The sequence below is a fragment of the Pleurodeles waltl genome, chromosome 7, assembly GCF_031143425.1.
Source record: "Pleurodeles waltl isolate 20211129_DDA chromosome 7, aPleWal1.hap1.20221129, whole genome shotgun sequence".
NCBI lineage: Eukaryota > Metazoa > Chordata > Amphibia > Caudata > Salamandridae > Pleurodeles > Pleurodeles waltl.
In genome coordinates, this window is record NC_090446.1 from 1,114,596,578 (window position 1) to 1,114,614,048 (window position 17,471).

At 41.0% G+C, this 17,471-nt stretch overlaps 1 protein-coding gene across 1 annotated transcript in view; it reads left to right on the forward strand.

Moving 5' to 3' along the window:
* Window positions 1–17,471, forward strand: part of LOC138246998 (polycystin-1-like) — a 521,270-nt gene that overhangs the window by 431,285 nt on the left and 72,514 nt on the right. The window contains exon 43 of the mRNA XM_069201747.1: window positions 9,043–9,217. Coding sequence (XP_069057848.1) covers window positions 9,043–9,217 — 175 coding nt within the window. The remainder of the gene's footprint in view (window positions 1–9,042; window positions 9,218–17,471) is intronic.

Genomic DNA, 17,471 nt, shown 5'->3' on the forward strand with positions numbered 1-17,471 from the left:
ATTTGACAACTCTCCCTTAAAAGCCGAATGAAACGAAGACGAGGAATCGAGCCAAAAGTTACTTCCACAACAGCAAAGTCTTAAAAAAACTAGAAAATACTTAATCGGAAACTTAACGGATGATACTGGACCTATAATCCGCAATCCGTACGCTCTGCATCTCCTTTAAAAGCGATGTAAGTGAACCAACGCCGTGGAATTTGACGATTTTCCCTTAAAAGCCGAATGAAACGAAGATGAGGAATCGACCAAAAGTTACTCCTCCGACAACAAAGTCTTCAAAAAACTGGAAAATACTTAATCGGAAACTTAACGGATGATACTGGACCTATAATCCGCAATCCGTACGCTCTGCATCTCCTTTAGAAGCGATGTAAGTGAACCAACGCCGTGGAATTTGACGATTTTCCCTTAAAAGCCGAATGAAACGAAGACGAGGAATCGACCAAAAGTTACTTCTCCGACAACAAAGTCTTCAAAAAACTGGAAAATACTTCAACGGAAACCTAACGGATGTTATTGGACCTATAATCCACGTTCCACTTGCTCTACAATTCCTTAAGAAATGTCATAAGTGAAAGCGGAGCTAAATGCCGTGGAATTTGGCGACTCTCCCTTAGAGACAGGTAGAACGGAACTGGGGAATCGAACCAAAAGTTAATTCTTCTACAACAAAATCTTCAAAAAAAGAAAGTAATTCATCGGAAATCTTCCGGATAATAATGGATATATAATCAACGATCCATTCGTTTTGCAACTACTTTAAAAATGATGTAGGTGAGAACGGAGCCAAATGCCGTGGAATTTGACGACTCTCCCTTAAAGCCGAGTGGAATGGAGTCAGGGAAACGAACCAAAAGTTACTTTTCCGACATCAAAATTTTCCAAGAAATAAGGTTACACTTCCTCAAAATTCGAATATCAAAGAGCAATGTAGTATCTAAAGACAAGAATAAATCTGATATATATGTCAAAGTAGTAGTGCTCTAACAAGAAGTTGACTAAATAAGAATAAGGTAAACGACACATCTGTACAAGGAGGTGGAACCTGAAACATTTTATCTTTCCTTCATTTAAAAAAGATTTACAATTGACTTTGCAATAAAGATTCAATAATGATAGATCAAAACTTTCATAATTATTGTAAATGAAATCTTAGAAGAAAAAAGAAATTTCCTATGTCGGGTCCTAAAGTTATAAGACAATTCTCATATAGTGCAGCCTTGCAATCCATACCAGTTATCACTGAAACCAAACACATAATGGCTGACCCTACTGAATCACCTTCAACAGCTTTGGATACTATCTTAAAAGAACTATTAGCCATAAAATCTTCCATTGCTTCTTTGGAAAATACAGTGTCTACTAATACTACGGAAGTTCAAAGCTTGAGGAATGAAGTGGTCAAGTTTCAATCTCGTATGCAATCAATGGACAATCTATTGACAGATATTGAAATCCGCATAGATAAGACACCTGATACTAGCCAAGATATTTGGTATCTTGAGCAAAAAAATACCGATTTAGAGTACCGGAGTAGAAGGAATAACCTTAGAATTATAGGTCTTCCAGAGCAAACAGAGAAAGACAATATTCTAGACTTTTTTACTAATTTTTTCCCAACCCTGACGAACATTACTTTTACAGTGCCATTAGAATTTCAGAGAGCTCATCGTGTTCGCTCACGTGGAATAATCCAATCCACAAGACCTAGACATATTTTAGCTTGCTGTTTTACGCCATCAACAAGACCGTCAGATTATTATGGCTGCCAAAAAACATGGTCCATATGAATATGAAACATCTCAGGTAATAATCACAGCAGATTATTCAGCACCTACAAATCTCAAAAGGAAACAATTCTTAAATCTACAAAACAGATTAAAGAAAAGAGATATAAAATATGGTCTTTTGGATCCAGCTATTATGATTGTGACTTTTCAAGGGAAAACCAAAGAATATTCAGATCCCCACGACTTGGAATCCTTTTTAAATGACTTAGATGACAAAGATTCCGAGATGGAGCATAATACTTCCTCACCCTCAACAACTAAAGAATTCTCATCTCCCGCCACTCCAGAGGACATAGATCAAGGAGAATGGGAGACTGTTCAACGACAATGGACACATGGTGGTAAATTTAAAGCATGGAAAAAGTATCAACCGAGAGATAAATCTAGATCTCCTTTAAAAACTTGAATAGAGCAGAAATATGATTGCTTTATCTACTTTCTATTCAATGTACATCTCATTACAAGATCATATTTATTTATGATGTAGGATACTTCATATCGTATATTTTAAATGACTTTATTTTCCCCCTTCTTCTCCTCTTCATGACTCTTTGGCTTATATCTCCGGATAAAAGTTTAGGTGTTAAGTGTACAAAATTGTCCTATCACTTGTGTTGGACAATTTATTTGATATTTGATAATTTTATTAAGTAATACTTTCCTTTTACTAAATTAATATAAAAGTCACGCTGATTTAAAAACTCATCTATAATATAATAATTACTTAGTGACATATTTGAAACTTTATAATTTATCTTATATTTCTTCTTTCTCTAATTCTCTTCCTTATTATTAATCTTCTTATTCATCTTTTTATATTCCTTCTCTTTCTCTCTTTTTATTATTAGAATTTGGATTGATATTATTTAGTTAGTTTTCACATGTCCATTAACAAGTTAAAACCTTTAAATGTTATTTCTTTGAATGTTAATGGTTTGACACATTTTATCAAGAGAAAGAAGATAGTTAATTTTCTTGGACAACAAAAACAAGATATTGCTTTAGTACAAGAAACACATCTTAATGATTCAGAAAGTGAAAAATTGAAAAGAGACTGGGTTGGTCAAGTTATACATGCTAGCATAACGCAAAATAACTCTAATAACAATGACACACCTATTCGGAAATGTGGAGTAGCTATTCTTTTCATAAAAATTTACCATACAAAATTATTCAAACATGGTTAGATGATGAAGGCAGATATGCATTTGTTAAAATTCGTATTAGAAATTCTTTTATGATTATAGGCACGATATATGCACCCAATGATTCCAAAACGATATTCATTTCAAAGATTAGTAGATTATTATCTTCCTTTGGGTCTACAAAAGTATTGATTGGAGGAGATTGGAATGTTACTATGGACCCATTCATTGATAAATCTGGCAAACCAGATACTCATCATTCAAATGATAGATATATCTTAAAAGATCTTATAGATGATTTTGCATTACAAGAACCATGGCATCTTTTACACCCAGATTATACCTTTACATCTTGTGCACACTCAGTTCGCTCCAGAATAGATTATTTTTTAACCTCATCCGCAATGATACAATCAATAACATTTGTAGGATTTGTTCCTTGTAGCCTCTCAGATCATGATTTAATAAACTTACATATTAATATTGGATTAACACAATCTCCCAAAGCTAATTGGAGATTCAATACTTTTATGTATAAGACACCTCAAGCTAAATTGAATCTCTGCCAACATGTTGACCAATTCCTTTTAGAGAATAGAGACTCAGTTACAGATGCTAGTGTATTATGGGGAGCAGGCAAAGCAATCATTAGAGGAATGATTATGAGAGATTCATATCTTCTAAAAAAAAGAATTGAATAATGAGAGGAATTCATTAGAAAAAGAGGTTATATCACTTTCAAAAGATTATAACAAATCTGAATCACCTGAGATTCTAAAAAATCTGTTATCAGTTAAATTCAGACTCAATAATCTATATACCTCTCAGGCCGAAAAATGTTTATTCTTAATTCAACAACGTCACTATGAAAGAGGGGAGAAAGCGGGACATCTTTTAGCTTATCAATTACGTCAACAGGAATCATCCAGAGCGATACCTATTATTAAAAATTCTTCAAATGACTTATTTACTTTACCAACAGACATTATTACACAATTCCAAACGTATTATGAAACACTTTATACATCATTGAACTGCGAAGATACAAAGGAGGAAGATGATTTTTTCACCAACCTAAAGATCCCAAGATTAACTCAAGAACAAAAATTAAGACTAGAGGGACCTATATCAACAGAAGAGATTGCAAAAGCTATTGATTGTTTAGCTACAAACAAAGCCCTTGGAGAAGACGGCTTTCCCATTGAATTTTATAAAGTCACAAAATCCCAAATTATTCCATTGGTACAATCCTTCTTAATGAAGGTTTAAAAAAGGGTCACTTTCCCCCAGAATTTCTGCGAGCACGTATTACTGTAATTTTCAAACCGGATAAAGACCCATTGGAATGTTCCAGTTATAGACCTATTTCTTTAATAAACTCTGATATTAAAATTTTGGCTAAAATACTTGTGATACGATTAAATTCAGTCATCACAACACTTATTCATCCCTCTCAAGTAGGTTTTGTTCCATCTCGATCCTCCTCAAATCACCTTCGCAACAAAGAAAATATCGTATTATCCTTAAACACTGAAAAGGCATTTGACAGAGTAGAATGGGGATATTTATTTCGAACTATGAATAGAATGGGTATTGGTACTGATTTCATTACATTAACTAAGGGAATGTATCAACTTCCTACAGCCGCAATCACATGTAATGGTTTTGCATCTCCTTATTTTAAAATTCTACGAGGGACTCAACAATGATGTCCACTATCCCCTTTGTTATTTCTTATTGCATTAGAACCCTTAGCCATTGCAATTAGACAAAATGCTAACATACAAGGTATTGCTACTTCAACAGGTGTGGTTAAAGCTTTTCATTATGCAGACAATATTTTACTCACATTGTCTAACCTGAACTCCTCAGTCAAAAACCTGATTAATCTATTAAATCAATTCTTGATATTTTCTGGTTATAAAATTAACTGGTCTAAATGTGAAGCTTTACCAATGAACAACAATACTACTTCATCCGTATTAAACGATTTCTCTTTTAAATGGAAATCATCACATTTGACAAATCTTGGGATCCTACTTAATACAGGGTTGAAGAATATTATGATGGATAATTTGAACCCCATAATAGATAGACTTAAAATAAATTTTACTAGATGGCCTCAATTGAATCTATCGCTATGGGGAACAATACAGATTATTAAAATTAATACAATTCCAAAATTTTATTACGTCTTCGGTATGTTATCACTTCCTATTACTTCTAAATTTTTCAAAAATACAGATCTTTGATAACTCGTTTTATTTGGGGAGGAAAAAACCCTTGTATAAGTGGCTCAAAATTGCATTCATCTTCTTTAAAAGGAGGCCTTTGACTTCCACACTTAGAAAACTATTGGATAGCACAACAACTATCAAACACAACTTATATGATATCCATGAACAAAAACACACCAATATGGGTGAAATTGGAACAATTCCTATTGAAAACCACTACCCCCTTGACTATCTATTACACTAAGGCCCATATTTATACTTTTTTAGCGCCGCATTTGTGCCGCTTTTTTACGCAAAAACGTATTGTATTTTGTAAGTTTGTGCCATTTTTGCGTCAAAAAGCGGCGCAAATGCGGTGCTAAAAAAGTATAAATATGGGCCTTAATGTCCAAAATTCTCACAACTCTCCAATCCAATCATTTACTCCTCCCAAGTGGCTTGGCAAAAAGCACATAAAATTATAAACTGTAATATTCATATACATTTAAATGCTCCAGTATGGAGTAACTCAGCAATTATATACAAAGGTAAAGAACTTAATTGGTTTGTCTGGAAAAATCATAAAATTAATAATTTATCAGACATATACACACGGAATAACTCCTTGAAGCCATTCTCACAACTACAAGATACGTATAAACTCCCGCAATGACAATTTAATAATTATGTATTATTAATGTCAATTCTTAACCCTATAACAAATCCAAATATAGATTCTATGATACACTCATCCATTGCTCGTTCTATCTACATGTGGAAATACTTCAAAGGCATGGTATCTGGCTTATATTCATTTTTAATTGATAAATCTTTTTCAGATGATATATCTAGAAATTTAAAATTATGGTGGTCTACAAGACTTAATATAATTTACTCAGACAAAGAATGGTCTAAAGTACTGGAAAATTACAATCAGGGCCTTCGTGATACAAGGTTGAAATTTAACTACTTCAAAATTCTACATCGATGGCACTGGTCACCTTCTAAATTATGCTCTGCCAAACTCAGTAATAACTCTGATTGCTGGAGATGTTGCCAACCCAACTGCGCTATTGTACATATCTTATGGGAATGTACTGAAATACAAACATTTTGGATAAAAATATTACAATATCTGAGAAAAAAAGCCCCCAATATTACATCTCAGTCACCTCGCTTATTTTTACTACATGATACTCATGGTCTAGGTAAGCTCTCTTCACAGGTGTTTAGGTAGCTTTCTACAGCGATCAGTGTAGCTAAAATTAACATATTACGTTTCTGGAAATCAAATGCTTTGCCAACTGTCCAAACTTGGTTAAAAGATATGTTTGAGATTGCACAATTCGAAAGAATGATATATAAACTAAACCATAACCTGCAGCAGTTCGACCATATATGGAATATATTTTTAAATAATTGAATTCCTCTGCCCCCTTTTCATTTTATACAACGATCAATGGGAAATATTGTTTTTCTTAAATACACTCTCTCCAATCCCGATGCATATTTACAATGGTTTAACCAATTATCATTTCCTTTTCCTATCTTCGTTTTAACGTGTTATATGATTGTATAATGCAAAGACGATTTGCTTAAATACTTTGTAATAATATATTTTATGTTCATTGCTCCTTTTATTAGTTTCATATAAATCATATCTAATCTAGAATAATTATGGAAGGTACTTACCTGTTTTTTTTATTAGTACACTAGATTTCTCTTTTCTCCCTTTTTTAAATTATTTTTTTCAAAACATTTACTGTATAATTTATACTGTTAATGAACATTTTGTATTTATTTTGTATCTATAAAAATTTAATAAAGAATTGAAATACAAAAAACCACCCTCTATCAACCCCGTGCGCACTCTTTCTCCATGTGTACTCTTCCTTAACGGAGGACTAGCAGCTCCTGCACTTGAGTTCTACTACCTGGTGGCCCAAATCCAATGGCTTACTCAATGGCTGCACTCACGCCTGCACCCTGAAGGAGAAGCCCGAGAGGAACCCCGGGCCTTAATACCCCATTTGGCTCCTCCTGACACCTAAACGGCCGGCTGTTAGGAGCCCTGAACAACATAAAACAATTCGCAACTGCAGGCAGCATTGCCTGTAGCACACCTCAACTCGCATACCTTATTCTTAAGACTTGCCATTACAGGATCTGGTGGCTATAAGTGAAATTAGGGCACTGTGGGGGTGCTAGACTGGGCAGCAGATGGCATAACATGAATGGGTAACTGCTACAGGGATGGCACGTTGTTGTCCTTTCAGGACCTATTGGAGACATTTGAGTTGCTCCCGGGACAGTTTCTCTTGTGTCACACGGTAGAGCTGGCTGTGCAAAAGCATTAGGGTACCAGGGTGACAGAATCTCTGCCGCCACCAGTGTAACCACATACATTGTACTACAACAGGTAAAAAATGGGCAATATCACTCGTATACCAATCGCTCAGTGCAGATATCACCACACCACTAGATGAATTACGTCAGAAATGGGTATAAACGATGTCGCACTCCCCAGTACAGACACGCATTAGGCCACAAGCCTTGCTAACATTTGCACAGTATCCCACAATGCCATATTTAAATTAATAAATTATTTTTTCTTACACAGGGCACACCTTACACCAGGTAAAATCATGCACGTTTATGGGGCACAGAAAGTGGGATGCCCCAGATGTGGGTGCAGGTGCTGAAATGCTCCACAGGGGCTGGAGTTGCCCTGTTTTGCCAGAGTACTGGGAGGAAGTGTTAGCATATATAAACGAAATAACAGACAAATCACTTTCCTGTACTCTACTGATTTGTCTACTGGGGGGGTTCCCCTGACATGCCAAACATAAGGTGACAACTGGATTTGCAGGCCTGGCATTAATCTTGGAGAACCATGAAATTACAATGAGGTAGAAGGCCACTGCGAGCCCTCAGGTACACAAATGGAAAAAGACCATCACATTATGGGTGGGGTACGAGGGAACAGTGCTGTTCCACGAAGTGAGAAGGAGCTGCGGCACAATATATACAGTCAGGGCCTGGAACGCCTTGCTAGACTGTTTGAAAGAGCCTGATACTGATTCATCTGAAATTTCCCAACTTTCTGTTCCAGATCCAGTTGCACTGTGACTGAATATTGCAGGGGGTGAGAGAAGAAGGCCCTTGATGTTGGGCTTCATGGCATCAATGCTGAAAGCAGCCCACCGCTTTGCAGGCGGGATCCTTTAGCATTGTACCTCTGTAAATGCCTGGAGGCAGGGAAGAGGGGAGGGATGGAGTTGGGTTAGTGGGTAGAAGGAGTGTTTACTGTGCATAAATCGAGTGGACCACTGGTTATCATATTGTTTACAGTTGTAATACTTCAATGCCGCTGAATGTGCCTGATCTAATATGTTTATACTACATTTTTATTACTGCTAATTACTATTGTCACTAACTCGTATTGCACTGGATAATGTTTTCAAAAAGCACTAAAAATATGTTTAAAAGAAGTGTACTTTTCTTTGAACTCTCTGCCCAGTCCTTTCTGTCCATACTTCCCCCAGTTTATACCCTCTACAGTATCTGCTCACAGGACTGTCTCGCTCATTTTACCCAATTCCATTTCCACAGTTTGATCCCTGGAAATTTCTCCACCTTCACCATCTAACCCTGTGACCTCTGCCCTTGCACCTTGTTCTCTGTCATCCTTTACCATTACCTCCGCACCTTCTACCCCTGCACTATCTTACCTTGATATGTCTGTCCCATTGTCCCCCTCGTTATCCCCTGCACTGCTTTTTCCTCCCTATGCACCTATATGCGCTGCACATGAAACACTCTGCATTCTCTGCCTCCTACATGCCTCCACCCTGCACGTTTAATGTAGAATTTCCTTCCTCTTCACAGGAGCAAGGCTGTGTTTGTGGAGCTTACCCAGTACCACCCTGACGTGGACCTGTATGTGGCCATCTCTCTCCTGACAGAGTTCCCATTGATCGGGCTGGCTGCTCACTCCACCACCATTATTCCCTTCCGCTTGCCACAGCACAACTCCACTTTGGACCTGCCACTTGCCATGATGGTGAGTTACCCACGATCCAGGGGTCAACTAAAATTATACTGCTGAGGGGCTGAGCAGGCAACCAGTCATGGCACTTTTATATGATGAGAATCTGGGCTTTTCAGCACCAAGCAGGACCGATCTTTATTATCAATCATGAAAAAATCGCCATTTAGGTAAAAGAGGAGTCAGAGCACAGCAATGGAGAGAGCCCAGCCTGTGCTCTGGAGGCGAGCTAGTAAGGTTGCAGAGAGAGCCAAGCTAGAGAGTTCAAAATCCATCAAAAAGGGGTCACAGATAGAACATCATAGCTACTAGAGCCAGCAACAGAGATCAATATGAAGTTATTGCAACGTTCGAGGAAGCACAAGGTTCTGGGGCTTTTCATGCGATAGTTGGCGTGGAGAGGTGTACTTACTCACCCGAGCATCATCAGTCAAAATTGGTATTTTTTATTGTATGTGAAACAAAGAAGAGGCTAACAGTGGTTAGAGTAGCTGAAGAACAGTGTATTCCTGTTCATATTTCCTGAAACGAGGCTCTCCAATTTAGACCAGGTAAAGCAGAGGTAGTTCTTTTCATTCATGTTAGAAATGAGGTCTCTAGTTGGCAGTGGTCTGCTCCCTGTCTAAGAAGGGACCTTCACTCTAGTCAGGGTGAGGGAGTCACGCAGCTAAGATAACCCCTGCTCACCCCCTTGGTACATGGCACGAGCAGCCAGACTTATCTCTAAGGCAATGTGCAAAGTATTTGTACACACACAGTGAAAACACCACAAAAGTACTCCACACCAGTTTAGAAAAAAGTCTATATTTCTCAGAGTAAAACAAGACCAAAATGACAAAAATACAAAATACAAGATATCACTTTTTAAAGGTTTCAATGAGTCCTAATCCACAGAAATCAATGGTTGTATTTTTTTAGCACAAAGTATCTGGGATGCGTCAAAAACAAAGACGATGTGGGCCGCCGGGAGGTGAGGCGCCAAAAAGCAAAATAAGGACATGTAAATCACCCCAGTACATGTCCTACCTTTTAAATACACTGCACCCTGCCTACTGGACTGCCTTGGGTCTACCTTAGGAATGACTTACATGTAGAAATAGGGAAGGTTTGGGCCTGGCAAATGGATGCACTAGCCAGGCCGAAATGAAAGTTTAAAACTGCACACACAGACACTGCAATGGCAGGCCTGAGACATGTTTGCAGGGCTACTCGTGGGTGTCACACCCAGTGCTGCAGGCCCACTAGCAGCATTTGATTTACAGGCCCTGGGCACACCTGGTGCACTATGCTAGGGACCTACTATTAAATCAAGTAGGACAATCATGGATAAACCAATCACCAATAGAATTTAGACAGAGTACACTTGTACTTTAGCACTGGTCAGTGCCCAGAGTCCTAAAGCCAGCAAAAATGAAATTCAGCACCGAATCAAAAACAGGAGATCAGAAGCCAAGAAGACAGTGGAACCACGGCAAGAGCTGACATGTCTAACAATCCAGAATCGGATATGCTTTAGACCAGACACTGAGTAGTATTTCTACACAGTGCTTTTTGTTTCTACAGCGGAGATTGATGTTCACACCCTCACTGCAACCAGTCAAAGATGGGTTAAAAAACAACCTTTTTAAGGTTGAGCGTGTGAGTGCATGCTCTAGCACATGTGTTTCGCTTGTGAGACTGTTGTGTACAGTAAAGGGCTTGGAGCCCGGCTGTCGCATATGATTTATTGGCCTGCGTGGCACTCTTTACAGCCTCGTAATTCGTCACCTCACGCCTGGCATCATTTCCGTTCCCCTGTGTGGAGCAGGGACCAAGCACTGATTGATTCAACTTAATAGGTGACCATCTGTTGCTCCTCACGTGATTGATGTACTATTTTGTTCTTTTTAACTTCTAGTGCCCTGCAAACAGAAGGTTTGTGACTGTCAAAAACGTGTCCAGCAGGACAAGCAAAATTGCAAACTTTTGTTTTTATAGCTAACTTTCTTTTATTTTGCCAAGTTGTCTTTTCTCACTTTGCATATTTTGTTTTGGCTCGTGGGTGCTATTCTCAAAAGATGATGATTATCTTGTTCTAAATATTGCACAGCAACATTGTTTCTTTATTATGTGTAATTTATGAAATTATGCTTTAACACATAATGGTGCAGTATACCCCAGTCCACCCCACTCCATTCTGCCTTACTACAATCCACCCCACTACAATCCACCCCAATCCACCACCACACCCCTAATCAATCCACTCCAACCCAAGCAACTCTTTTCCTCCCAACCCTCCCCTGTCTAATCTGCTCCACTGCAGTTTGCCCCACTCCAATCCAAAACAATCTATATCACTCCAACACAATCTGCCCCACTCCAATCCAAAACAACCTGCCCGCTCTAATCCAAAACAATATACCCTCTCCCATCTACCCCACTCCCATCTGCCCCACTCCAATCCAAAACAATATGCCCCACTCAAATCTGCCCAATCCAAAACAATCTGCCCCACTGCAATCTGCTGCACTCTAAACCAAAACAATCTGGCCCACTCCAGTCTGTCCCACTGCACTCCAAAACAATCTGCCCTAATTCAGTTCAAAACAATCAGCCCCATTCCAATCCGTCTCACTCCAATCTGCCCCACTTTAGAGCAAAACAATCTGCCTCACTCCAATCCCCCACTCCAGTCTGCCCCACTCCAATCCAAAACACTCTGTCCCACTTGAATCCGCCTCACTCCATTCTGCCCCACTCTAATCCAAAACAATCAGTCCCACTCCCATCTGTCCCATTCCAGTCTGCTCCACTACAATCTAAAACAATCTGTCCCACTCCAATCCGCCCCACTCCAATTCAAAACAAATAGGCCCCACTCTAATCAAGTCCACCTCACCCCACTCCATCCCAATTCACCCTACTTCAATCCACCCAAATACAATCTGCCCCACTCCAATCCAAAACAATCTGCTCCACTCCAAACCGCCCCACTCCAATCTGCCCACTCCAATCCAAAACAATCTTCCCTATTCCAATCAATTTTAATCTGCACCACTTTAACACAAAGCAATCTTTCCCCCTCCAACCTGCCTCACTCCAGTCCCAAACAAACCCACCCCATTTCAAAAGAATCTGCCCACTCAAATTTGCTCCACTTCAATCCACCCCACTCCATCACAATTCACCCAATATTAATCCAACAGTCTGCTCACTACAATCTAGCCCACCCCACACCAATCCAGCCCAGTCCAAACTACCCCACTCCAATCCAATACACCTCCCCCAATCAATCCACCCCACCCCTTCCGCTCCAGTCCAATCCACCCCACTCCAGTCCAATCCACCCCACTCCAATCGATCCCACCCCACTCCAATCAATCCCACCCCACTTCAGTCCAACCCACCCTACTCCAATAAAACCCACCCACTCCAATGAAACCAATCCACACACTCCAGTCTACCTCACTCCAGTCAAGTCCACTGCTATCCAATCCACCTCACTCCAGTTGAATCCACCCACACTGCCCTAATCAATCCCATTCCACTACAATCTAATTTAATGCACCTCACTCCAGATTAATCCACCTTACTCCAGTCCACTCGACCCCACTCCAAGCCACCTTAATCTACTTCACTCCAATCCAGTCCTCCCCTCTCCAGTTAATCTACGCTACCCCAATCCAGTCCACGCCACCCCAATACCATCCACCCAGATCCAATCCATCCCAGTCCAATCCAATCCAATCAACCCCACTCCAGTCCAATCCACTCCACTCCACCCCACTCAGTCCAATCCACCACACTCAACCCAATCACATCCATTGCACCCTAATCTACCCCATCCCACTCAATCCAGTTCACCCCAATCCAATCCACTTCATTCCAGTCCACTCCACTCCGATCCACACCTATCTGATCCACCCCAGTCCGATTCACCCCAATCCAATCCATCCCACTCTAGTCCACCCCACTCCAATCCAGTTCACCCCATACCACCCCAATACAATCCACCCCACCCTAATCCAGTCCTCCCCCTCCAGGCCACTACATCCCAAACCACCCCACCCTATTTCATTCCACTTCACTCCAATCCACCCCACTCTACTCCAGTCCACCCCACTCTATCCCAATCCATTCTACCCCATCCCAGTTCAGTCCATTGCACTCTAATCAAATCCATCCAGCCTACCCCACTCCATTTCACTCCACCAAACTCTAATCCAATCCACCCAAATCCAATCCACTTTATTCCATTCCAATCCACCCACCCCACCCCATCCCAGTTCAGTCCACCCCACTCCAGTCCAGTCTTTCCACCCCACCCTACTCCAGCCCAATGCAATCCACCCCAATCCAATCCAACACACCCCACTCCAATCCACCCCACCCACTGCAATCCAATCCATCCCACTGCAGTCCACCACACCGCAATCCAATACACCCCACCCCTTTTCAATCTACTCCACTCCAATCCAATCCACCCTACCCCACTCCACCCCTCTCACTCTAATCCACACTCTACTTCAATCCACCCCACTCTAGCCCAATCCAATCTACCCCATCCCAGTCCACCCCAATCCATTCTAATCTAATCCACCCCACTCCAATCCACCCCACCCCACTCCAATCCAGTTCATCCCACTCAAATCCAATCCACTCCACTCCAATCCAGTGAATCCAATCCATCCCACTCCAGTTCAATCTAATCCACCCCACTCTTATGCAGTCTAATCCACCCCACCTCACTCCGGTCCACCCACTGCAATCCACCCACTGCAGTCCAATCCACCCCAATCAGCCCCATCCAAACCACCCAATCCAGTCTAATCCGCCCACTCAAATCCACCCCAATCCACTTCACCCCATTTCAGTCCACCCTACTCTAATCCAATCCACCCCACTCCAATCCAATCCACCCCACTCCACTCAATCCACCCCACACCACTACAATACAATCCACCCCACTACCTCAATCCACTCCAACCTACTCCACCCTATTTCCCCGCACTCTACAACACTCTCTGCCACTGACCTGTACTTCCCTCTACTCAATTTTACTGCCCCTACTCCACTCTACGACACTTCAACAAATCCATTCATTGACACTCAAATCCCCCACTCCACTCTGACACTCCACACCACTAACTTTTAGCCATGCTGGACAGCAGCTACACTAGTGTACAACATGGCAAAACACATTGTCAAGCCAATAGCTCTTGTATAGGTGAGACCTATTGGCTTTGCCAATGATTGGTTTTCACTGAGGTTTCTACGGGATCTATCAGCCCTTAGTCTATCATTATCGACCGTGACCTGCCAGCCCCCTACTTTGTACACCTCTTTAAGAAACATCTTATCTTTCATTGATTAGCTGTTGCATTGGTCCTGGGAATGCCTATATGAACTCCTATCAATCCCTCACCCACCTCTACAAACCTCCCGCTTTGTCGACAATCTGTAATTCTATCTTTGTTACATTGCAAAATAGCTCATGTGTTCCTCCTTACGAAGGCGTGTCCTACATGAACCGCAACACATACATACATATATGTTTACATATAGCGTCCAAGGCCAGTCTCCTGAATTCAAGTTACAGTATTCAACTAATGTGTGGGTCTGACATTATCCAGGACATTTTGGGGCAGATTTAAGAAAAGTGAGCTGCACCAAGTTCAGCGCCACTTTCCTTGCGCCCCTGGGCGCCCCCCTACCGCTACCATGTACGCACCGTATTTAAAATACGGCGCACCATGGCACAGGGTAGGTGGTAATAGCGTTGTTTTTTTTTTTAACGCTATTTATGTACTCTGCAGGCGTAGCACCCAAATTTTGTCGCTATTCCTGCAGCGTACATAGGGGCCCATTATAAATACTGGAAGCCCCCTTTTAACACCTGCACTTTCGGCCCCCCTAACGGGGGAACGCTCCCTTTGCATACATTATGCCTGGCGCAGGCATAATGTGGCGTAAGGGGTTACAAAGTGGTGCAATGCATGTAAATATGGCGTGGGGAAAATGCCACTTTAGCGCTGCCTTAGCGTAAAAAAATATAACGCTATGGCGGTGCCAAGGTGGCGCTAGGGGCTGTTAAATCTGCCCCTTTGTTTTTCACTCAGCCCTCTTCATCCATTCGCCTGTTGTAGTCATTTACTTTTTATTTCTGCCCACCTCACTATACAGCACGGGACAAATGGTCAGCCTAATTCAGCTATTTTTTTCCTTCTGTGTGTGTGACAGCATTCTGCCAGAGCACGCTGTTGTTATCCACACCAGCAGTAGCGCACTGCAAATGTTTTTTTTTTTTTTTTACATGGTCAGGGTGCTTCCCTAATAGTGCTACTAGGGTGCTTGTGAATCTTTGTAAGCCTGCATACTTAATTTTCTTTTTTTTTTTCAATCGTTCAGCAGTGGAAACTTATACATTCATATGCGTTTCCATGCATGAGCTCTTAATGGTGTTTGAAAGATGCAACAAAACAAAACATGCCTGCACACACATGGTAGCAATCATTGAACTGTTTTTAGTAAGTACACCAAAAATCATTCTAAAATTCCACCTGTTTGTGGACGAGGATAGGTGGCCACCTTGGATTGGAATGGATGTTAAATGGATTTTATACATGTTGATCACAAAATACATTCCAAGATAGATGGTGTAAGTCCACACACACAAGCCACTATCTTTGAACTTTTTTTAATCAAAATATTCACGTGTATCCCTTCAACGTATCACCAACTCCTGCCTCCCCAGAATGATTCATATCTCCCCAGCCAGTCATTCTCTCAGTAGCCCAGCTTACGGAGTAAACTGAAGTCCTGTGACATGCTCTGTCTCAAGTTTCTTGTTCGCTGTTAAGCTCCAAGTGTTACTTGCAACCTGACCATCACCCTGCCTCCAAAATGAGCACACTATTCCCAGAAACAGATGTGTCCTCAGACTCAAACGAGCAATTTCTTTCCTTTGGGATGACAACCTCTACTATTCCATTAAAAGTTATGAAAAGCCCATCTATAGTTTTGATCATCTCTAAACCTTGACCAAGACAACCTTCCCATCACCACCATCATGAACCACAGACCTCTGCACCCTTTTCCCTCGACCAACAGGGTGCCTTCAGACTTCATTCAAGTGCCTGTTTGCTCCTTGAAACCTCCTGTCTCCAAGCCTACAATATCCACTCTAAGGAGTCTGCACCACTTCTGCCGTCCTCAGTCAAACACTGCCTCGAGATAGCAGATATGATTGTGAATCTCAGTATCATGATTCTCTTGGAAAGATGGCTTATTACTTCCTCCAACAGTGTATTGGACCTTCTCTCCCACCCCACTATTTTATTCTCCATTGTTGCCTTGAAGATAGGCATGGTGAGAGTAGCCGTGATTTACAAAACCACGCCTAATTCCTTCCAGCGACTGTTTGGAGACATCTGCCCCCAGTCAGAATCTGAATATCATTTTCAGCAATTCCTGAATCCTTGTGCAATAACTTTGTAAAATTCTTTCAAAAGACATGAATATCCGGTGGCCTAGCTTTTCCACCATACACAGATAATCTAGTTGATGTCAAGCTGCCAACCAAAGCACAGTGCTCCGTGTTGCATTTTGATCTGATCTTAGATAAAGAGCTACTGGACACCATCTCCAAGGTCAAAACGTCTAGTTGCCTTTCTGATGCCTGGCCCTGTTAGCAAAAACAGCTTCTTCCCGTCTGGTCCACCTTGGTAAACTCCTCTCTTGAACAAAGCATCTTCCCTGATTGTTTCAAAAGCAGATTAAATCTCACTTATATTAAGAAAAACCTCAATTGGGCCCAGATGATCAGAACAACCTCTGTCAAATCTCTATCTTTCCCTTCTTAGAAATGTTGATAGAAAGTTGTGTAGCCTCCCAATCTTGATCTCTCATCCTTTCTAGCAAACATCCAGACTTCTTCTAATTGGGCTTCCAACAGGGTCCACCCTCCAGCAAATTAAGGACAATGCACTTGGATTCTTCGACTCTGGAAACTCGTTTGCTTCAACCACATTGCTCTGATCAACAACTTGAGAAAACGAATGGGCATTGAAGAGGTAGTCCTTGATTATGTCACATTTTACCTGATGAACTGTTCACAAGTTGAAAAGTCAGCCTCTAACAATAAGCTCTGCAAGACTTGATCCTCTCACCAGTCCCGTACAGCCAATATCCACAACCATGATGTGAGATTCACAGTAGTAATCTACCTTAAAACCTCATCCCTGAACTACTCTCTCCTCCTCTGCAACACTTTGTCTAGAATTCAGATGTG